The following is a 21,421-nucleotide window of genomic DNA, read 5'->3' as shown; positions in this document are numbered from 1 at the left end:
CTCTCCCTCAGCCTTTTGCTGCAGGAGGACTCCTCCCGGTATTTTCATTCACAGAGAGAGACTTCCCTGGCTGCTGTAGGAGGAGGCAGCTGAAAGCATATGCTAAACACTTTCATTAAGGCTTGTCCTTGCTAGAGGCAAATGGAGTGTTGATGGTCTGAGCCACTCCTCTAACGTCAATGAGCCATCTCCCTCTCTGGGTGATGTCAGAGAGTCAGACAGGATTGGCTGTGTCTGGCTCGCAGGGGTTGGCTCAGCCGAGAAAGGTGAATGTGCAAGGAAGCAGCTGTGTGGAGGTGCGTGTAGTCAGAGTGTCTGCAGCAAGCGCAGACAGTTGGGCTTTTTCTAAGGCAGAGAGGAGTTTTCTTCTTTCAAGGATAAATGATAGCAATAAAAAACAGAGCAAGCTAGCAGCAGGGGCTAGCTGTTTTGGGGAAGGATCCCTGAACTTGTTATCCATGACGGCTTGGGACTCTTAAGGGAGGAGACAGGGATTGTGAAATCGGCTGTTCTTTTCCCTGAACCGTGAGTGAGCTCCTGGGACACCTGAGAGCTGCCTGCTATGCCAACAGAAATCTCTCACGCGGTGAGGATGCATGGCATCTCTGGCTTCCATTCCTCGCTGACGGTGAGGCTGCTCAACAAGGGCCCGGAATACCTTCGCAAGCAGATGGAGGCGGGCAACCCGGGCCGGAAAAGTGCCGTGGAAAGACTGGCAGCAGACAAGGCCAAGTATGTCAAAAGCCAGCAGGTAATCAGCACTAGGCAGGAGCCGGTCACAGCCCTCAGCTCAGCTTCCGAGAGCAGCAACAGCGAGAGCACCTCCGTGGAGAGCAAAAAAGTCAACAACCACCTGCCTGAGGAGAAGCGTGCCACATCCAACGTGAACCACGCCGTGGATCCCGGTCCCCTTCCGCTTGAGCATGGTGACCTTCCGATCGTGAGGCGCAGCAGCGCCAAGAGGCAGATTAGGCCGGACTCTTTGGTGATCTATCGCCAGAAATGTGAGTTCGTGAGAGGTCAAAGCCAGGAGAGTCCTCGTGGGAGTCTGGTCCGAAGGCTGTTCCCGAGTCCTTTCAAGGAGAAACAGTCAGCTTCTGAGGCAGCCAAGGCCATTCTGAAGGAGGATATCGCTGACACTGACACAGAAGGGTCCATTTTGGTCAAAGGCACGAACCAAAACTCTGACCTGGCAGGAAACAATGCGCCCCCAAACACAGGCCCGGCAGCCATCCTCACCAGCAGATGTGAAAACGCCTCAAATTTGACGGTAGCCCCTCATGAGGTCAAGGAGGTGAGGCGGAAAGGTCTGCACCGGTCCCAGTCGGACATTAGTTCTCGGTATTCGAAATCTTTCTCCGAGTTTGACACGTTCTTCAAGTACTGTGGCCTGGACACTGAGGTAATAGAGGACCTTGGCCAAGAGAACTTTTCGGTGGCTTCTGACAACTTCTCCTTCCGTATCCGCAGCATCAGTGTGGCAACATCGGAAAGCGACTTCACGAGGCACAGCGGCGACGATGGGCTCCTGGAAGAAGAGCTCACAGACCAGGTCCCTACTGGCACGTCAGTAATTGAACGCAATGCTCGGATAATCAAATGGCTGTACACGTGTAAGAAAGCCAAGGAGGCTAAGACCATGCTATAGTACCTCTGAAAACATCATAGCCAGGTAAGGATAATGGGTATGCAAAGCCTAGCAATGCCCGTCTTATATTATCATATGTATCTTTGGCCGTAGTGGAGTGTTTCTTTTTACACAGTGACCTCCTCCCTTCACCTCTTGCATGGGGGGGGGGGACCATACTAAGGGGCATAAAGAATGGAGGGCCTAATCTACAAAGACAGGGAGGAAAGATATAGATGATGTGCCGGCTGGGCACAATCGCTGCATTTGGAGTTTCAAATTCTATGCAGATCAATGTCATCAGTATGTACACCTGATCTGCTTTTCAGAAATGTTGTTGTTGTTGTTTTTCTCTTCTTCTCATGACATAGAATCCTAGGGCTTTTAAGTTGACTTTTTAAAAGTTGTGTTACTTTGCTAGAGTGGGATCAAACCCTCAGAAGGAAGTCAAAAGTCACATCTGCAGTCTGCTGCCTGGCAAATTGCTTGTTTACCAATGTTCCTGCTATGTTAACAGGAAGTCTAGAAATTCACCCAGGACTTAATTACGGTATATCCTGGACCCCTTGCTGTTTAGGAGCTGTCTGTTTTGGTCCCCTGCCTCATTTCCCTGTCTGAGCTCCCTTTGCACAGGCAAGCAAACCATGCTAAATTAAATATTTGCCAGTCTCCCTTCCTCTTCTTCATTTCACCTGGTTTGTTGAATGACACAGCTCCTGTCATATCGCCGTAATAGCTTGTACCACCTGTCTCCTGGCATCCCCCCCCCATTTTTTTAATGTGCTGAGAAGTGGAATGTCTCTTGCTGCTTGATTTCATTTAAATCATTTTGCTCAACATGATAGCAGCTGGGCAATATGGCTGCAGGTGCGTCGAAAGCAAATTTAGAGCATTAGGGTTGCAATCCTCCGTACTAATATTTCATCCCGCTAAACCTAGTGGGACTCACTTCCCACTAAACATAGATGGGGTGGTGATGTTCCCTTGTGAAGCCATGCTTTCTTGCAAGTAGGTTCCTTTGCAAACAGTGTGCTTATGGTGAGAGTATACTCACCCAGAGATTAAAAGAAAAACTCTTTTAACATGCAAAACCCCTCTAAGTTGTGGAAAGTTGCACAAAGACTTGGGCCTTGCTTGTTTTGATTTTACAGAAGGCTGGATCGCACAGACCTTTAATTCTCTGTCTGCGCAACTGTGATCTATCCTTGTGACAAAACATTTGTACGCACAGCTAATGACAGTGATTCCAGTAATCCCAGTGGCAAGTAAAATGCAGAATACTATACAGGGAATACAGAAATTGTTGCCATCTCTATCTGTGTGTTGCACCACTGTTTCCATGTGTGATTTTGGATGTGCTATATCAAGGCAGGGACATGTGTCTTCAGGTACCTGATTTATGACAGGCTGCTATGGCTCCATGTCCTTCCATAACAAGGGGCAAAACCCAGTACCCAGGCAGGCATACTACAAGCCCCGCTGGAATGAACAGAGATTAAGCACTCAGTGGTCATCAGATTACACCCTTTTGCTCCAGTTCATCCATTCTAGGGTGTTTGCAGGGGCACCAATGCACAGGAGGTGGTTTGCAAGAACTAGCAACTGCTTTGCTCTCTTCTAAGCAGGAATGTGCTGGGAGCAAGCAGCTCTTCCTGTTTCCAGAAACAGCTGGCTGTGCAGAGTGCTCTTTGGTGTCCCACGTGACAGCCACAAAATGACGCCCTTCCCTATCCCAAGCAATGTTTCAAGTTAAACAAACAAACACTGGAAAACCGTTTGGTAAATAAACCGGCCAAGTGTTCTTGTAGATAGAGCATCCTAAGGCTGGGACATAGCACCGTTGAGTATGCTGGAATAGTCAATTGCTAAACAAAGCCACCACGGTCTGTCCAGAAGCTGACTATAATCTACAAACATCTCATTGGTGCCTGTTGTGCAGAATGCTTGCATGTTGTTGTTTTTAGGCCTATAAGGACTGGGTGCTCTTCCTCCTGCACTTTTTCCAGATTTAATGAGGCCCATGTGTCTGTGTTATGTTGCGGGCATTGTATGGAGGAATTCCCAGCTGAAGAATTTGCAATGTTTTTGTTTTTGTTTACTTATTTTTCAGTTGCTAAAAATACATATAACAAACAATCCCCGTATACTTCGCTTTCAAGACCTAGGTTGCATGCACCCCACACATTTGTAGCACATTTAAAGGACATGAAGAATCCTGGAAACTGTACTTTACCCCTCACAGAGCTACAGATCCCAACAGCATTCACAAACTAGTTCTCAGGATTCTTTGGGGGAAGTAATGTGCTTAAAGCACCCTCAACAAATTACAGATCCCAACTTACTTTTCTGGAGACAGTCACATGCATCAAATACATCTTTAAAACTATGGTGTGTGCACAGCCACAGAGAGAGACATAAGGGCAGATTATATGGACCTGGAAGGGAAGGTATACAGTCGAAGTCTCCTTTCTCTATCTTACCCACTGCACCTACACATTGCGAATTACAGGGTTTCTCTACTTGTAGCATCTGGATTAAAAAGGTGCATTTAAAAGAACCACAGTCAAGCACAGAACCACAATTAAGTGTAGCCTCAATTGTTTAATTACAGCCTGATTCTCACAGAACAGAGTTCAGCACCCTTTAGAAAAGTGCTGACCAGCCAGCACCTAGCAGCTCCCTTTCAAATTAAGATCCTCCCAAGGGCCCAGTCCTTATCTGTTGGCATTCCATTCCTTCCTTCCGTCTTCTACTATTGCAGACAGCTTTAGCAACTATCTATGTCTGCTGACGTTAATTTTCAAAATGTGCAATCTGCAATTGAAATGCGTGGATTTAATCCCCCTGAGGTAATTTGAATGGAAAGCAGTCTAGATCCATTCAGTCTTGAGGATCCAAACACTAAGGAATTCCCCTGATCAGCAGAGGGGAAACTGAGTCTCTTTCCATATTCTTTCTCAACGCAGTCTGTTAGGGTTATGGCCGTGACTGCACACTGGGATGTGACTCTTGATCAGGGCCACATTTAGGTTTGATGAGCTACTGAAGGTAATGGGGCCCTTTGTATGTCCAGCTGTCCTTTGTCAACAACAAATTGTCACTGTTTTTTTGTGTTGAATATATGCTTTATGGTAATTTATGGACCTAATAGGTATCTAAAGCCATTTGCACATAATTTTTGTTTTTGTTTTTTATCAAAGTAATTGTTGACCGGAAATACAATTAAGAAGAAGCATATTGGGGGGGGGAGTGGGGCCCTAAGCTATAGCTTGTTTAGCTTATATGTAAATCCGGCACTGCTCTTGATGTTCCAACGCAGAGGATTCCCACTGTGTTAACTTTGGGTAGGGTGGGGTTCAAAGCAGAAAACACTTGATAGTTTCTGTACAGAATGCTAAATAGTTAAATGTTTGTCGGTATTTTTTTTCTTTAAGGTAGCAGAACCGAAATGCCCGAGGTCAGATTCCCATTAAGGTTTTATTTTAAGCATAGCAAAAACAACAAATCTCTTTATCTCCATTCCTGGGGAAAATGAATAACTGTAATAATAGCTTTTTCTCTCATAAATCTAATACAAGTTTTTATGAGAGGCGGGGAAGCCTCATCACAAATACCTCACATGTATATCCTAATCGTTTCTGCACGCAGTTGAAGGTTTCTCCATGATTAACTAAGGTCGAGCATTTGCATGTGGAGACCTTTTAACCACCCCCCGAAATAAATTCAGACAAGACTCAAATTTTAGGTTTGGTTTTTGGCAGAATTTAGGCCACAACTTTATTGATTGCAATCAAGTGAGTTGTTGCATAGGCTCTGGTTCAACTAGCTCCCTGCACCCTTGTAGGCAGCGCTGACCCAGGGCACACCGTAGGTCAGCCTCAGGTCCCCAACCTGGGACAGGGGAAAGCAGGAGCCCTGCTAGACCTCCACCCAGATATCCCCTGGACTCAGGCTCCGGGCACAACCCCTCACAGGGAAGACCAACCATGAGTCCGTGGATTCCTTTAGAGGAATACCCAACGCATAGGGATGGCTAGGCATCCTGCCACCCCTATCACCTGAACCGGAGCCTATCCGCAACCTTACAAGTTGTGACAATTTGCTATGTGGCAGGTGAAACCCAAACGGCACCAGCCAATCAGCGAAGTGGGGAAAATTCCTGCCGTGCCCCTGTCCCAACGACAGACGACACACGACGGCATAGCAAGGTCAAGCGCAAGCCCTAAATATAGGGAGAGGTGGGCGGGTCTTCTGATGTACAGAGCCCAAAAGAGGAAGCTCAGGGACACATGAACGGGCTTAAATAGAGGTCCCTCAATCACTTTGACTGGCGTCCCTCTAGCCCAATTGCACCCAGGATCGAGGGACCTCCAATAGGGTGTTTGTGGCTATCTAAATGTTCCCACCCACAACACAGGGTCTGGTTGTCAGGTCGCACCGCAACACGTGCCCTCTTGTTAGGGAGGACCCAATTTATTTAAAAACAGAACACCTGGCTAGCCCTGCCCCACCTCCTGCATCTATACTGATGCAATGCCAGACCACTACCAGGTGCAAAATAGATGTGATTTACTATGAACTAATTTTTTCCTATGAAATTATGTTAAGTAATTTGTCCCCCCACTGTCAGACAATATACCAGTGGCCCAGAATCACAAGTGGGAAGAATGTGCTTACTCTCAAATCCTGCCTGTGAGTTTTCCTTAGGCTGCTAGATGTGCCTTTGACCTGACCCGGAAGCATAGCTGTCAAGTTCTCCCCCTTTTTAAGGGAAATTCCCTTATGCTGAATAGGCTTCCTCGTGAGAAAGGGGAAAACTTGACAGCTATGCCCGGAAGGGGGTTCTCCCTATGCCCTTCCTCCTGCACTTCTTCATTTCAATAAGCAGAAGGTTCTATAATTAAATACTGGTCTTGTCTGTGTTGCAGAAAATATCATGGCCCAGTCCTGATCCTTAGCATTGCTGCCCCAAAGTAAGTCCCACTGAATTTAGTTGGACTTAACTTGCAAGTGAGACAGATAGAGATGCCTAAGGAGAGTAAATAGAACAGATACCTTGAGAACTTGGGTTGGCCCAGCCATGCATCAGGGAGAAGAAGCCTGATTCAGGTATCAATGAAGGCAGGGATGAGTGTGTGAATGATGGAGTTGTTTAAAATAAACAGAGGATGCATTGTGCGGGTTCTACTTCAGGCGGCAAAATGTCTTCCACTGGTACTGCAGATCCCTGTGGGGCAAGCAAGCAGGATGGGATTGGCTATTCACCTGAGAATGCTACAGTACATAACAGAGTCTAGGCTTAAATTCCCCTTAGTCTAGAATGTATGACCATCCTGCTTCTGTCCTGGTATTCTCTACAATTCCTTGTTATTTGGTATATGGTGGCTGTTCTGGTATCATACATTTAACCTGCTGGTACTTGCTACTTCAGAAATTTGGGATACCAGTATGCATAAAATATGCACACACACACACACACACACACACACACACAACTATAGATGCAAATTTAGGCAGGATTTCAGGTGGAGGGAAAAACCAAACTCTGGCTCTTGCTGTCATGGCTTACTCAGAGCCATGAGCCACCAACAGGATTTTCAGGATCCAGTACAATGTATGTGGATTGGGGCCACCCACAATCTGTTGGCAAGAATTGCTGCTTATGTGCATATTAAGACATATACAGTGGTACCTCGGTTTATGAACACAATTGGTTCCGGAAGTCTGTTCATAAACTGAAGCGTTCATAAACTGAAGCGAACTTTCCCATTGAAAGTAATGGAAAGTGGATTAATCCGTTCCAGACGGTCCGCGGAGTAACCGTTCATAAACTGAAGCGAACTTTCCCATTGAAAGTAATGGAAAGTGGATTAATCCGTTCCAGACGGGTCCGCGAAGTACTTAAACTGAAGCGTTCATAAACTGAAACATGGGTGTAATTGGTTCCGGAAGTCTGTTCATAAACTGAAGCGTTCATAAACTGAAGCGAACTTTCCCATTAAAAGTAATGGAAAGTGAATTAATCCATTCCAGATGGGTCCGCGGCGTTCATAAACCGAAAATTCATAAACCAAGGTGTTCATAAACCGAGGTTCCACTGTAACACAACCTCTCTCTCTTTCTCTCTCTCTCTCTCTCTCTCTCTCTCTCTCTCTCTCTCTCTCTCTCACACACACACACACACACACACACACACACACACACACACACCTATACCTTTTTCATACCCTTACAAGTCACCTGTCACTCATCAATACCATCCACTTGCGGCATCCAGCAATCGCAGTTAAAAACAATTTGTGCCACAACTGGGAAGCAGCCAACTGTGTGGACTCTTCAAAATAGTTAATCAAGCATCATATGTGCCACATTATCAAGGCATTGAACCTGTAGAAGACTTTCGAGAAAACATGTTCCCATCTCTAAAATGGGTGGGCAATCCAAAACTTGATGATTATTTTTGTTTTAAAAAAGCCTAAGAGATTATAACACAAACAGCCTTCTACCTTCCTGAATCTGAAATGGTGGGGACAAACTCCAGGGCAATGGTGTTATCCCAATGTCCCACTTGTAAACTTCCAAGAGACATTAATTTTACTGTATTAGCATTTTTATATCCTGTCCACTCCTCAAAGTGTTCAGGGCAGTACCAGACTTTTAGAGAAGGCAGCCCTTCAGCTTTTAATGTTTAATAAATTATTGTATTTTAATACTTCTGTTGGAAGCCGCCCAGAGTGGTGGGGAAAACCCAGCCAGATGGGCGGGGTATTATTAATAATAATAATAATAATAATAATAATAATAATAATAATAATATATTATTTCCCCTTTGCCCATTTTATTCGCCTCACAAGGATCCTCTGAGGTGGACTGACCAGTTCACAGCCATCCAATAAGCTTTGTGGTCAACCAATAAGCACCACTAATTACTAATTTGCAAGCACTTATAAAGGCTCTGATGGGGGATCATTGTAAAGACCATCTGAGAGCCAGGACGTACAATGTTCAAATAAGGCTCTCTGTTGGACATTCTTGACAACTAATTGCACATTTTGTGCTCGCATCAATGTGGTAAAATGTACTGTTATGTGCCTGCAAAAGGTTTGGTTTTCTGGGATACTCGCTAACACAGACAAGCTTTCATTAAACTAAAAGCATTCAGGTGTTTTAAGAGCATGGAGGCAACACACACACACACAGCCTTTTAGACCAGGTAATCTCTGTTAATCTAAACTACAAAATGCCCAGATATAATTCATCATCATGTTATTTACACAATTGATTAGTCAGAGGATGAGCCGTTTGAGAGTCGTACACCTGCGGCTCTGTAATCCAGGCCTAGTTTTGCAAGGCTGGGAACTTCCTGCCATGAAACAACACATCCTTGACTTCCTGCAAATATTGGCCCTTGTCCAGAGAGCAAACAGAGATGCCTGTACCTGTTAGCAGTTTTATCAGCCCCAGCACTTCTAAAGAAAGGCAGCTAGCAGACAGGATCGTAACTGTGGAACAGAGTGCATATTTTTTTTTTAAAAAAAAAAACATCCTGGGGCAGAAGGATACCCTACTTACAATCAAGATGGCAAAGCCTGCATATCAATTTGTTACAATAGCCCTTCCACCAAAATTAATAAACCAAAGCCCACCTACCACACAAAAAGCAGGCCGTATATTACACAAAGTAGTTCACCAATAAAATAAAATCAGAAGATGGGCAAGATCCACATAAATACACCATATAAAAGTATACTTCTCTTCAGCAGTTCCTTTCTTTTCTCAGACAGTGGCGGCAAATGAGAGATGGTCTGAAGTTTCTAATTGTAATCCAATTGTAATCCAAGATGTTGATAGTCCAATATGTTTTAATATGTTATAATCCAAGTTCCAGCTTTGAAATTTCAAGAGATATGCTTCTAAAGATGTCAAGGTATATGAAAAGGTTACTTGCTGGCAGATGATATTGCAGTAAAAACCCAGGTCTTCAGTAAACCAGGTTCCGGTTTCCGCCTGCAGGAATGGCGGACCTGTTTTCCATCTCTCTGACCTTCGTAAGGAATTTGGCGGTTGCTAGGGGAGTAAATGGCAACCCCCTACCCTCTCCGGGGGTTACGGAGAGGGGCCGCTGGCCCGCGATGCCCCCAGACCCACTCCGACTGTTTTTGGAGTGGGGGGAGCTTGGGCTGAGCACTTACGACGGCCAGGACTCCCGGACGCTAATCTGCATGGCGGGGATTTCCATGGTTAAAGAAGATAATTAGGCTTAAATCTATGGACATACTTCAGAAGGAGGGGAAGAAGCGCTGTTTACTGCTGAGAATTTTATGCTGCTGAGCGAGAGGAGTCAAAGAATGTACGGCATCTGGAAGAAGGATTGATGGGGACGGAGCGATAAGGGAAGCAAGTTTTTATTTTTTCTTCATATTGTTGCCTCGTATCTTCCCGGACGCGATGTCCTGGCTTGTTTGGAGTGAAAGAGAAGCAAAAGACTGTGTGAGTTGAACTCTATAGCTGTTGTTACTGAGCATATTTCTTAAAGATGTGAAGTTGCCGATGAGAAAAGCCCCCCCCTAGTCAGACGGAAGGAGTTCTGGACGCGTTCGGAGGATTTATGAGCTGTGACGCACTTTAAATTGGAGCAGCGACCTGAAGCTAAGTTCAGCTATAGGGCAAGGAGATCCATTAATTTACCAAGAGTTCATGGTTGGATGTTTGGGTCTCCTGCCTGAAAAAGCTGTAAATTCTATAAAGATAAATAAATCGTAAATCTTCATGGCTATGAGAGAAAATGAAAGTGATTTGAGCCTTTTAAGATGGCGCTGCTACTCCGTCGCAACAGGGAGCTCCACTAAGAAGATTTATGGGGAGGCTGGACTGATTAACTCACACAGGAGAAAGAACATCTGTGAAACTTCGTTTGACATTTATCTCAGCAGCTGGAACAATCGGATGAAAGTGGAAAACATCTAGGTGACTGTAAGGGGAAGATTTGGAATATTATGAGCTTGGAGGACGATTTGAACTTTAGAAATAAGACGGCAGTGGACAGTTGCGAGGAATTCCCAATTTCTTGAAGCATGGGAACCCAAAAATAAATTATTTAGATGATTTGGCATAACATTCGGTTTGATTGATATATATATGTGTATAATTTGAAATATTGAAATGTGATATAATTGGTTTTAATTGGAAAATTAATAAAAATATTTTTTTAAAAAAAAAAAAAAAACCCAGGTCTTCAGTAAACCAGTAAACCATTCTGCTCTGGTCAGACCTCACCTGGAGTACTGTGTCCAGTTCTGGGCACCACAGTTCAAGAAGGATATTGACAAGCTGGAACGTGTCCAGAAGAGGGCAACCAAAATGGTCAAAGGCCTGGAAACGATGCCTTATGAGGAACGGCTTAGGGAGCTGGGTATGTTTAGCCTAGAGAAGAGAAGGTTAAGGGGTGATATGATAGCCATGTTCAAATATATGAAAGGATGTCATATGGAGGAGGGATAAAGATTGTTTTCTGCTGCTCCAGAGAAGCGGACACGGAGCAATGGATTCAAACTTCAAGAAAGAAGATTCCACCTAAACATTAGGAAGAACTTCCTGACAGTAAGAGCTGTTCGACAGTTGAATTTGCTACCAAGGAGTGTGGTGGAGTCTCCTCCTTTGGAGGTCTTTAAGCAGAGGCTTGACAGCCATATGTCAAGAATGCTTTGATGGTGCTTCCTGCATGGCAGGGGGTTGGACTGGATGGCCCTTGTGGTCTCTTCCAACTCTATGATTCTATGATTCTATGATTCTAAACACTTTTAATCCAACCCAACTCCAGCTGTTCCAGGTTCTCTTCCCTTCCTGGGAGATTTCTCCCCCTGGAATAGATAGAGAATTGTCCTTCAAGCTTCGCTTTATGCCTCCAAATTCCAGGGTTTAAAGTTTTAATTCCAAACCTCTCTTTAAACAGGAGTTTCTTTTTTTACTGCTCAGGCTGTCAAATTGTATCTCTGCCCAGCTGTCAACTTGTATCTCAAAGTTGCTCTATTGAAGAGCAACCAGACATAATTATATCCAATATGTATCCAAAAGAAGGGAAATCTCTTATGTTCAAATTTACTAAATAGTCTCCTTTAGCTGCTACTACTGTGCTCTGCTCCCATTCACAAAAAGTTCCCTTGCAGAGCCTGTCCGCAGAAAACGGAAGCTGACTTGTTTTTTGGCTTCCGTTTTACCAAATCAATAAATTCTCACAAATTTCTTCTTAAAAAGCTTCAATTGGTTTTTACCGCTGATTGGAAAACCCGCTGCTTACGGTGACAGATGTATGTGGCTTTCGGCTGTAGGGTGCAATGAAGCCGTGAGTGGACTTGAGCCTCTTCCCTTCGCTCCTCCCGAAAACACCGGGGGGAGATTGTGGATTTCTGCTGGACCCCTGGGGTTCCCACTCGTCCATGAGGGTTTTTCCGAGGGAGTGCCTAGCCCTGGTGCTCACCCCCGAAGCCCTAGCAGCCTGGACTATGTCGTTCTTTTTTTAAAAAAAATATTAAAAATATTAACATATAATATTTTTTAATTAACAGGTCCAAGCCCTAAAATGAGGTGATTGCTTTTAAGTGCTCTGATAAACCTGGCTCACCCTCCTTTATATAGGGAATGAGGAGAACACCACCCTCTGAAGCACAGGCAAAATGCACAGTGGGTGGCAGAGAAGAAGCCATAGGTCACTGGCAGAGCCGGTGGTCTACCTGCAGGAGTTTCTAGGTTCGATTCCAGATACACTCAGGTAGGGCTAGGAACGGCCCCTGACTGAAATCCTGGAGAACTCTAGCTTTCAACTAGAGTTGGAGCTGGCTTGCAATACAGCTAATGCCAGTCCTAGTTACCGTTATCCACAGTTAGTGCTGTTCCATGAGCACTAAAGTAAAAGGGCAAAGGACCCCTGGACGGTTAAGTCCAGTCAAAGACGACTATGGGGTTACGGCGCTCATCTTGCTTTCAGGCCAAGGGAGCCGGTGTTTGTCCACAGACACCTTTCTGGGTCATGTGGCCAGCAGGACTAAACCACTTCTGGTGCAATGGGATAGCATGACGGAAGCCAGAGCGCACGGAAATGCCATTTAAACTTCCCACCGCAGTGGTACCTATTTATCTAATTGCATTGGCGTGCTTTCGAACAGCTAGGTTGGCAGGAGCTGGGGCAGAGCAATGGGAGCTCATCCTGTCACATGGATTCGAACTGCCAAACTTCTGACCAGTGGTTTAGACCACAGCGTCACCCGCTCCCCAAGCTACTCCACTCCATGGCGAACACACTATCAGTAATGCTGCCAAAGGAAGAGAGGGAGTGAGTTGCTGCCTGCTATCAATCTTTTAACCACGTTAAAGATCTCTCTAATGTGATGTCTGCTGTCTGCACAAACAGTCTTTGAAGCTGCCCTGCACAAAAAATACAATCAGTGCTCCCCCCCCCAGGGGGGTATTCAAGAGTACGCAGTTCCAGCACCTTTTTTTTCTAGAAGAAAGGCACTGGTTAAAAGTTTGGCACTTGCAAATAATTCCGCCAAGTGGTGAGGAGAATTTTAGCACTCTCCTGCTTCCCATGATTTCTGATTTAGTTCCTGATATATGAAAAATAGTTTCCACTTGAAAAATACATCTCACAGCCGATTAGCTTACCATGTAAATATATGCGCGTCACAGTAAAATACCACTGGGTCAAGTAGTTATCCACTAAATCTTGCTGGATTTGCCACCTTTCCCCCTCTTCGCAGCCCTTGGAGAGGCTATGCCTGTTAAATCCCTGCCCGTTCTCTTAACTGCCCAGGAGTCTTGCCAGGGAGGAATAGGAAGAATGATTTTCACAACAAAATCAGAATCGTTCTAGTAACCTGAGAAACACAGCACATATTGGCACGAGTTTAACATTAACAATAAAACATTCAGGTCTTTGAGTGAAGCACTGGTGATTTAAACCGAGGGAGGTTGCCTTGCTGCACCTGCTGAGAATGCAACCCATAATTGCTGAAAATCCAGGCACATCCCACCCACACGGATGCTAAGCCTCTATTTGCAAGAGAACAAATAACTAGCAGTTAGGGGAGCTTTTCTATCAGGGCCTATAAGGCTGAGTTCTGGTTGACAGCAATTATCCCCAGACGATTGCTAGGAAGTGCCTACGGAGTTTCACTTGGTTCCCGCTGCTTTTTCAGAGCTGTGCTTAACCGGGCTGTGCCGCGTTGGTTGTCTAAACATTTGCTTAAAAAAATAAAAATAAAACTGAGTGCTAACGCAGGGGCAAAAGGAGGCAAAGCAAGTTGTAAGCAAATGGGCCCCTCTTCAGCTTTGGGTGCAAGAGAGTTTTGTAGGCTGCAGGCTTATGAAAGCTCAGTGGCCAAGACTCAGGAAGTGTTGAGTGGTGAGCTGCTTATGTGGCCACCAACAAATGTCACCGTCCCTCAGCGGACAAAGAAAAGAGAGGAGCAATTGAACAGGGCGTGCGTGTAGTTACTCGACTGTATGCTAAGGTGCCCCAAGAGAACTGCTTTTGTACAAAGCTCTGAGCTTTTTATGGGTCAGGAGCTTAAGCCATGAATCTTTTATACCCCCAGCTTAATTTTTCATGGGGTTCTAGTATGACTTGTAAAACACGGCATGAATAAATAAACCAGACCTGTGTGCAGCGCTGGAAATCTAATTTAGCTCAAGGAGTTGCTCGTTAAGGAGCCGTTTCTATCATTTAAGCCTTTAGGTACATGCCGTTGTTTTTAAAAGAAGGCATGTTTCATTACAACAGGCAGTGCCATACAGTGCAATAATGCAGGAGTGGGGAGTCTCAAGCCCAAGGGGCCAAATGCGGCCATCCAGGCCTCTATCTGGCCCTTGGCGCACCACTTGTCAGACTTGCTTCATGCCCTCAAGTATTGTTGTTTTTTGGCTTCAGTATCAGTGGCAGTATGTGCCTGAATAACAATTGCTTGGAATTACAAGTGAGGAGACTGCTGTTGCACTCAGATTTAGCTGACTGACCAAACCCAAACGGTGCTCACCAGTGGCTCTTCTTCATCCTGGAGAGTAGTGACTAGTGAGGTGCCACAGGGTTCTGTCTTGGGCCCAATCTTATTCAACATCTTTATCAATGACTTGGATGATGGGCTTGAGGGCATCCTGATCAAGTTTGCAGGTGACACCAAATTGGGAGGGGTGGCTAGTACCCCAGAGGACAGGCTCACACTTCAAAATGACCTTAACAGATTAGACAACTGGGCCAAAGCAAACAAGATGAATTTTAACAGGGAGAAATGTAAAGTACTACACTTGGGCACAAATACAGGATGGGCGACACCTGGCTTGAGAGCAGTACATGTGAAAAGGATCTAGGAATCTTGGTAGACCACAAACTTGACATGAGTCAAGAGTGTGATGTAGCAGCTAAAAAAGCCAATGCAATTCTGGGCTGCATCAATAGGAGTATAGCATCTAGATCAAGGGAAGTAATAGTACCACTGTATTCTGCTCTGGTTAGACCTCACCTGGAGTATTGTGTCCAGTTCTGGGCACCACAGTTCAAGAAGGATACTGACAAGCTGGAACGTGTCCAGAAGAGGGCAACCAAAATGGTCAAAGGCCTGGAAACGATGCCTTATGAGGAATGGCTTAGGGAGCTGGGCATGTTTAGCCTGGAGAAGAGAAGGTTAAGGGGTGATATGATAGCCATGTTCAAATATATAAAAGGATGCCATATCAAGGAGGGTGAAAGGTTGTTTTCTGCTGCTCCAGAGACGCAGACACGGAGCAATGGATTCAAACTACAAGAAAGAAGATTCCACCTAAACATTAGGAAGAACTTCCTGACAGTAAGAGCTGTTTGACAGTGGAATTTGCTGCCAAGAAGTGTGGAGTCTCCTTCTTTGGAGGTCTTTAAGCAGAGGCTTGACAGCCATCTGTCAGGAATGCTTTGATGGTGTTTCCTGCTTGGCAGGGGGTTGGACTGGATGGCCCTTGTGGTCTCTTCCAACTCTATGATTCTATGTGTGGGTTTTTCCATAGGCATCTGGTTGGCCATTGTGAGATAAGAATTCTAGACAAGAGAATCACTTGGTCTGATCCAGCAGAGAGCTCTTTATATAGTAAACCACCAATGCAGTCTCCAGTAGTCATTATACAGCTGGATTATATGTGTGTATATATATATATATATATATATATATATATATATATATATATATATATATATATATAAGCTCAATGGCAGCATGAAGTGTTTCATAGTATTTCAATAACACTTTCCCCTTCTTTTCTTAGAATGGAGGAATTCGCCTGAGATGGAGGCTGGGATCATGGACTTGTAGCAAAATGGTGGAATACGGACTTGTGGCAACCATTTTTTATCATGGTTCCTCACCTGCACAAGTGAGTCCCATGAGATGACTGAACCGCAAATTTAAATGGGAATCAGTACCAGCACCTGGAAAAGAAGGAACAGCCATAGCTAAAGGGTGGAGAATCAGAAGTCGTTGCCTCATAATACATACATACTGAAGGGGAACAGAGATGCTGGTCTGCACACGGAATTTTTCTGACGCTCAATCTTCTAGCGAAGCAGAAACCCAGAGTTGGTAACCTCTGAGTGTCTTTTCATGGAAGGCAATGTCCTAGATTAATACCGCTTCTGTAATAGCAAATTGCATGTGCACTGTTAGGTGTGAGGAACATATTGCCATGTTTGCCATGTGTTCATGCTGTGGAAACTGCACTGAGCAGTGGTTTCCTAACGAATAAACACATCATACGCACATCTGGGAAAATAGGCATGTGTGCAGCTGCCCCAAAGTTCACGTTGATTTTCTACATGGGAATGACCTTTGGTGTGAAGTTTCCCTGAAGTTGGGATTCTGGTGACAAAGCCTCCACCTTCATTTGTAACAGGAAACTGCTTTCCTAAAGCATGTCTCTCAAGTGTATATGCTTTAGCCATTCTTTCTTCACATGAGGGATCTCCTACATACTGCTTTTTTCATGCAACACCTGGAATCCAGTGTTTGTAGGTGTGGTTGGTTTTTTTTAAAAGAGAAAACCTAATCTGAGTACCAGAAAAAATGCATTAGAAGTTGCCTTATACTGAGTCAAACCACTGGTCCCCTTAGCTCAGCAGCTTCTCAAGATTTCAGGCAGGAACCATTCCCAACTTTGTCTAGAGATGCTGGGGAATTGAAGGAGACCTTCTGCATAGAAAGCTTGTGCTTGTGCTTTCCCTACTGACCCTACAAGCCAGGTTCTCTCTTTTCCCATCCTCTCCTTTAACCGTGGTTTCCTCATGTCCCCTGAGAGAAAATCCCCAAAGGGAGTCAATGTGGCATACGGGATGGAGCCGGACAAGCAAATCAACAGCTCCACCACCACTACCCTTCCTGTGCGTATGGTAGCACTTTCCACTTGTGTACAGTATCGAGCCATATTACAGTATGTTCCCAAACATTACATGGAACTGTGCTCCTTGGTAGGGAATGGCATTGCTTTTATTATTATTATTAAAAACTTGGCTAGACTGCAAGGTAAAATGGATGATCTAGACAGGCCTGGAGGCACATAACTGTCTAAGGTGCTTTCCACGTCTGTGAGAAGATCACTTTTGAGTGGATTTCCAAACAGGGTTTGCTCCTTTGCCACTTGGGAATGGCTGTTGTTTCTGCAATAACAAGCAGGTGCAAACATGCCTTCCCCTTTTACCGTATTTTTCCGTCTATAAAACACCCCCACGTATAAGACTTTTTGGGGGGACTCCAATTTAAGAAAATGGGCATGTATAAGACGCCCCCAAATTTTTTACATTATTTTTAGGGGGGGAACCCTAGTCTTATACACAGAAAAATATGGTATTTCACTAATTCATTCTCTCTCTCTCTCTCACTCACACACACAGACAGACACACACAGGCACACTCATAACAAGAATCTGCAAGTGGAATGTGGGAGTGGAAGGAAGACTGATATTATGTATAACAGATATTCTTAAAGAAAGAAAAAAAGAAGCATGCTTAGTAACCTAACGCTGCAGTCACAATTGCTGGATTAATTGACATGCTGATGTGCCATAAAGTTTCAGGTTAGCTTTATTAACAAAGAAAGGGGAAAATGTTTGAACATTCCTCAGATTGTGCCCATCAGTCATTCCAAGGCTGGCATGGTCAAACTGGAGGTACAGAGAGCAGTTCCTGTTATGAGTTTGATATACTGTACATTGTTATACCTGGATAATTCTACCATTTTAGTAAAAGGGTCCGGCTGCAATCCTATACTTGGGAGCAAGTACTGTTGTACTCAGTGGGGCTTTGTCTGAGAAAATAGGAGTGGGCTTGCCGTTGGTCTTGGATTTCTAATTCTTGTCAGTGAGGTAGACTATTGAAGCCACTTAGGAATAGGGTTCTGAGATCCAACCATCATTTTATTTTCAAACTGGGGTGGCAAACCTATAGTCCTCCATATGTTGTTGGCCTCCAAACTCCCAGAAGCCCCAATCTGCACAGCCATTGGTCACAGGTGATCACGATGGGAGCTGTAGTTCTACAGCCCTGAATTCAATGCCTAAATATCACTGATGCCCAAATATCTCAGCTTCATAAAAGATGGTGCTGTCCCTTGTTCCCAAGAGGCCCTAAATGGTGATGGCTATATGCTACCTCCAGGATCAGAGATAACAAGGAACTAGCTGCTAGGGGGAACAACAGGAGCTGAGGACTATTGCTTTCAGGTCGTTCTTTGGGGCTTCCCAGAGAAGCACTTGGTCGTCCCCTCTGGAGAACAGATAAACAAGGTAGGCCTTTGGTCTGACTCTATAGGGCTTGTCATCTGTTTAAAAATGAATTATTATTGGGGTTATTTTAAAACATACATATTATTCCAGCACCTGTGCTTCTGCATACTCCAGTCACTTTTCTGTAGTCAGAGATTCCCGTATGAATTCTTCACCTAGTGAAAAAACATCAGATTGGCGAGATTCAATGAAGTTGTCCACATGGAATGCAGTTCCCTCGCTCAGCTGAACTGTCCTTCCTGCCTCCTCCCTGGCATAGCCCCTAAATCTTCTCTGGAGGGTTGAGGGGAAACCTAGAAACAAATTTTAGTGGGTGCGTAGGGAGAGGAAAGTGGGGGGGGGGAGTCCAGTTGCAGAAGTAAGCTTCATCTGCATACACATTCCTAAATTAGCTCAATGCTGAATTCCACCCAATATTGCTCCCAATAATGAGGGAGCCCAGCGTCACATGTCCCTGTGACATCACACGTACAGTGTGCAATTCGTTGGGAGGAGGCTGAGCCCAGGACCATGCAGCTTCCATAGCTGGTGGCTCCTCCTCTCTTGCGCTCAGGAGCCGGCCACTGATGCTTTGCTGTGTTCATCTCCACGCTCGGCCTCCTCCACCCCACCCCCAACATTGGGGGGACTCAGCTCCCCACCAAAAAATATTGAGCGGGGCAAGTACAACCCTGCCCCTAGGAGTTGGCGCCTATGATTCCACTCTACATTCTCTTACATCCATGTTAATGTGCAGTGTTTGGTATAATGGAGGGTAGGGCCCTTGTTCAAAGCTGAAAAACTTAGCCACATGTGGTTGTTGTTGTCGTCTTCGTCTTTGTTTTGTTCTGGTTTTTATAGCACTTGTTCTTGGGCAAGTACTACAAGAAATGGAGTCAAGTGAAATTTCTTTTGCTTCTCTACTTGAGTCCGTCAAGCAAATAAGCTCTTCCAAATGATTGCCATATTGCACCAAAGAAAAGCTAACCTTGTTACAGAAAGTGAAATAAGCACCTAGTGAGCAATTTTGTGGGTCTTCTGTCATCAGAGGCACTAGGCGAGGGGGTTTCCTCATGATGCACCCCACTGCCTCAGATCTTTGATCTGGTCTTCATGCAGAAGTTCCTATCTGGTCCACATACATTTCAATGCAGGGAACTGCTCTGCATATAAATTACTTTATGTATGCAGATCCTCTCCTGCCATTGAAATGATTGGGAATCTTGTTAAATAGGAAGTCTGTATGTGTAAATATGTCTGCATGGGGGCAAGGATGAAATGTATCTTGCTGTGATTTATTCCAGTGCTGGGAAACTAAACCAGCACTTTAATTTCTCATTTAAAAATGTATGTAAGTAATAGTATGTACCGGTACCTAAGGAAAATGTACTTGTGAGTCACTAGGTAGAGATATTCTGACTTCAATATCTGAAGCCTTCCTCCCCACCCCCACCCCTTTAGATGTTCTGATAATACCATCTGTCTCATTGGGCTGTTTTGTTTGTTTTGGTTGTATATAATGTATATTATGAATTTGGAAAATACGCATTTCTTTCAAATCTCCTCGGTGCTTAGGGGAAACCTAAAAGGTGTGTGTTGTTGTTTTACTTTTTGCTGAGTGCCTAAAGGGCTTTGTGAAACAAATATATTTTTCCATTATAAAAAGTTGTGTCATCACTTCATTGACATCAGGACTGGTTCCTGACCCACACAAAAGGCTGCTAACAGCAAGAGGTCATTAAACAAGGATAAAAGCTATACTGTTAAGGCTGCTAATCCACAAATGTAATCCACTTCACCGTGTGCTGTGCAGTTCTTTATTTATGTGACAAGCTAATGATGGAGGGGGGCTTCCTTCCTCTTTAAACTCTATGAGAATATGGGCAGCTTTACACAGTATGTTTTTTTCTGCATACATTCATGGGAGACGTTTTCTGCGTGCAGGTAATAATGTAAGTAGGCAATTTGACAAAATCCATGTATGGAAAACACAGGTATCATCCAGGCATATTCACTGGGGAGATGTAATCGATCACAGCTTCCTAAGAAGCTCATAGGTAAAGGTAAAGGTAAAGGGACCCCTGACCATTAGGTCCAGTCGTGACCGACTCTGGGGTTGCGCGCTCATCTCGCATTATTGGCCGAGGGAGCCGGCGTATAGCTTCCAGGTCATGTGGCCAGCATGACAAAGCCGCTTCTGGCAAACCAGAGCAGCACATGGAAACGTCGTTTACCTTCCCGCTGTAGCGGTTCCTATTTATCTACTTGCATTTTGAAGTGCTTTCGAACTGCTAGGTTGGCAGGAGCTGGGACCAAGCAACGGGAGCTCACCCCATCACAGGGATTCGAACCGCCGACCTTCTGATCAGCAAGCCCTAGGCTCAGTGGTTTAACCACAGCGCCACCTGGGTTAAACCACTAAGAAGCTCATACTCCGTGATAAACTCCATTTAATCCCTTAAACCACATTGCACAGCCGTTCACCAAAATGGTTTGTAGAATGAATGTGTGGGGCGGAACCACAGGTCTGTGGGGCACATGCCTGGCATACAGAAGGCCTCAATTCAACACCTATTATCTCCAGGTAGGTATGGAATGACTCCTATCTGAAGCTTGGAGAACTGCAGCCAATCAGCATAGACAATACTGAGCAAGGCAGACCAATGATCTAATGCTATATAATGCTGCTTCCTATGTCCCCAGCCCCTGCTCCCAACTAGGTGCATTGAACAGACTTGGTGATTTTAAACAGATCATAAGTGCATGCAGTGCTTTTTTTCAGCCAGGGCATGTCAGAGCACAGTTATGGAACCTCTCAGGTGGGCACTATTGTGGGCCGGCACTCCCCTGCCTGATTCTTGCCTTTGCATACTTTCAAGAAGCCCAAAATGAACATTTTAAGTCAAAATGGAAGCTGGCCAGCATGTGCAAGTCTACACTTTTCTTCAGATCAATGTCTCCACCTAGCTCCTAGCTGCGATTGGTCACGCTACGTGGCAGGGCCAATTCGTATCTTCCTT

The 21,421-nt window shown here is 44.8% G+C and overlaps 1 protein-coding gene across 2 annotated transcripts in view; it reads left to right on the top strand.

The window, feature by feature from the left end:
* Window positions 1-259: 259 nt before the first annotated feature.
* The window catches only part of FAM110C (family with sequence similarity 110 member C), a 56,319-nt gene continuing 35,157 nt past the window's right edge, over window positions 260-21,421 (top strand). The window contains exons 1-2 of one of the 2 annotated variants that reach the window (XM_035109931.2): window positions 260-1,672; window positions 15,914-20,631. In XM_035109931.2, the coding sequence (XP_034965822.2) occupies window positions 563-1,648 (1,086 nt within the window). In that variant the 5' untranslated portion in view covers window positions 260-562 and the 3' untranslated portion in view covers window positions 1,649-1,672; window positions 15,914-20,631. Of the gene's footprint in view, window positions 1,673-15,913; window positions 20,632-21,421 lie in introns of those variants that run through there. The other variant, XR_009557299.1, reaches the window with a different exon arrangement.

Source organism: Zootoca vivipara, chromosome 3, assembly GCF_963506605.1.
Source record: "Zootoca vivipara chromosome 3, rZooViv1.1, whole genome shotgun sequence".
NCBI classification, from domain to species: domain Eukaryota; kingdom Metazoa; phylum Chordata; class Lepidosauria; order Squamata; family Lacertidae; genus Zootoca; species Zootoca vivipara.
Note: the sequence above shows the minus strand (reverse complement) of the source record. Positions and strands in the feature narration are given on the sequence as shown.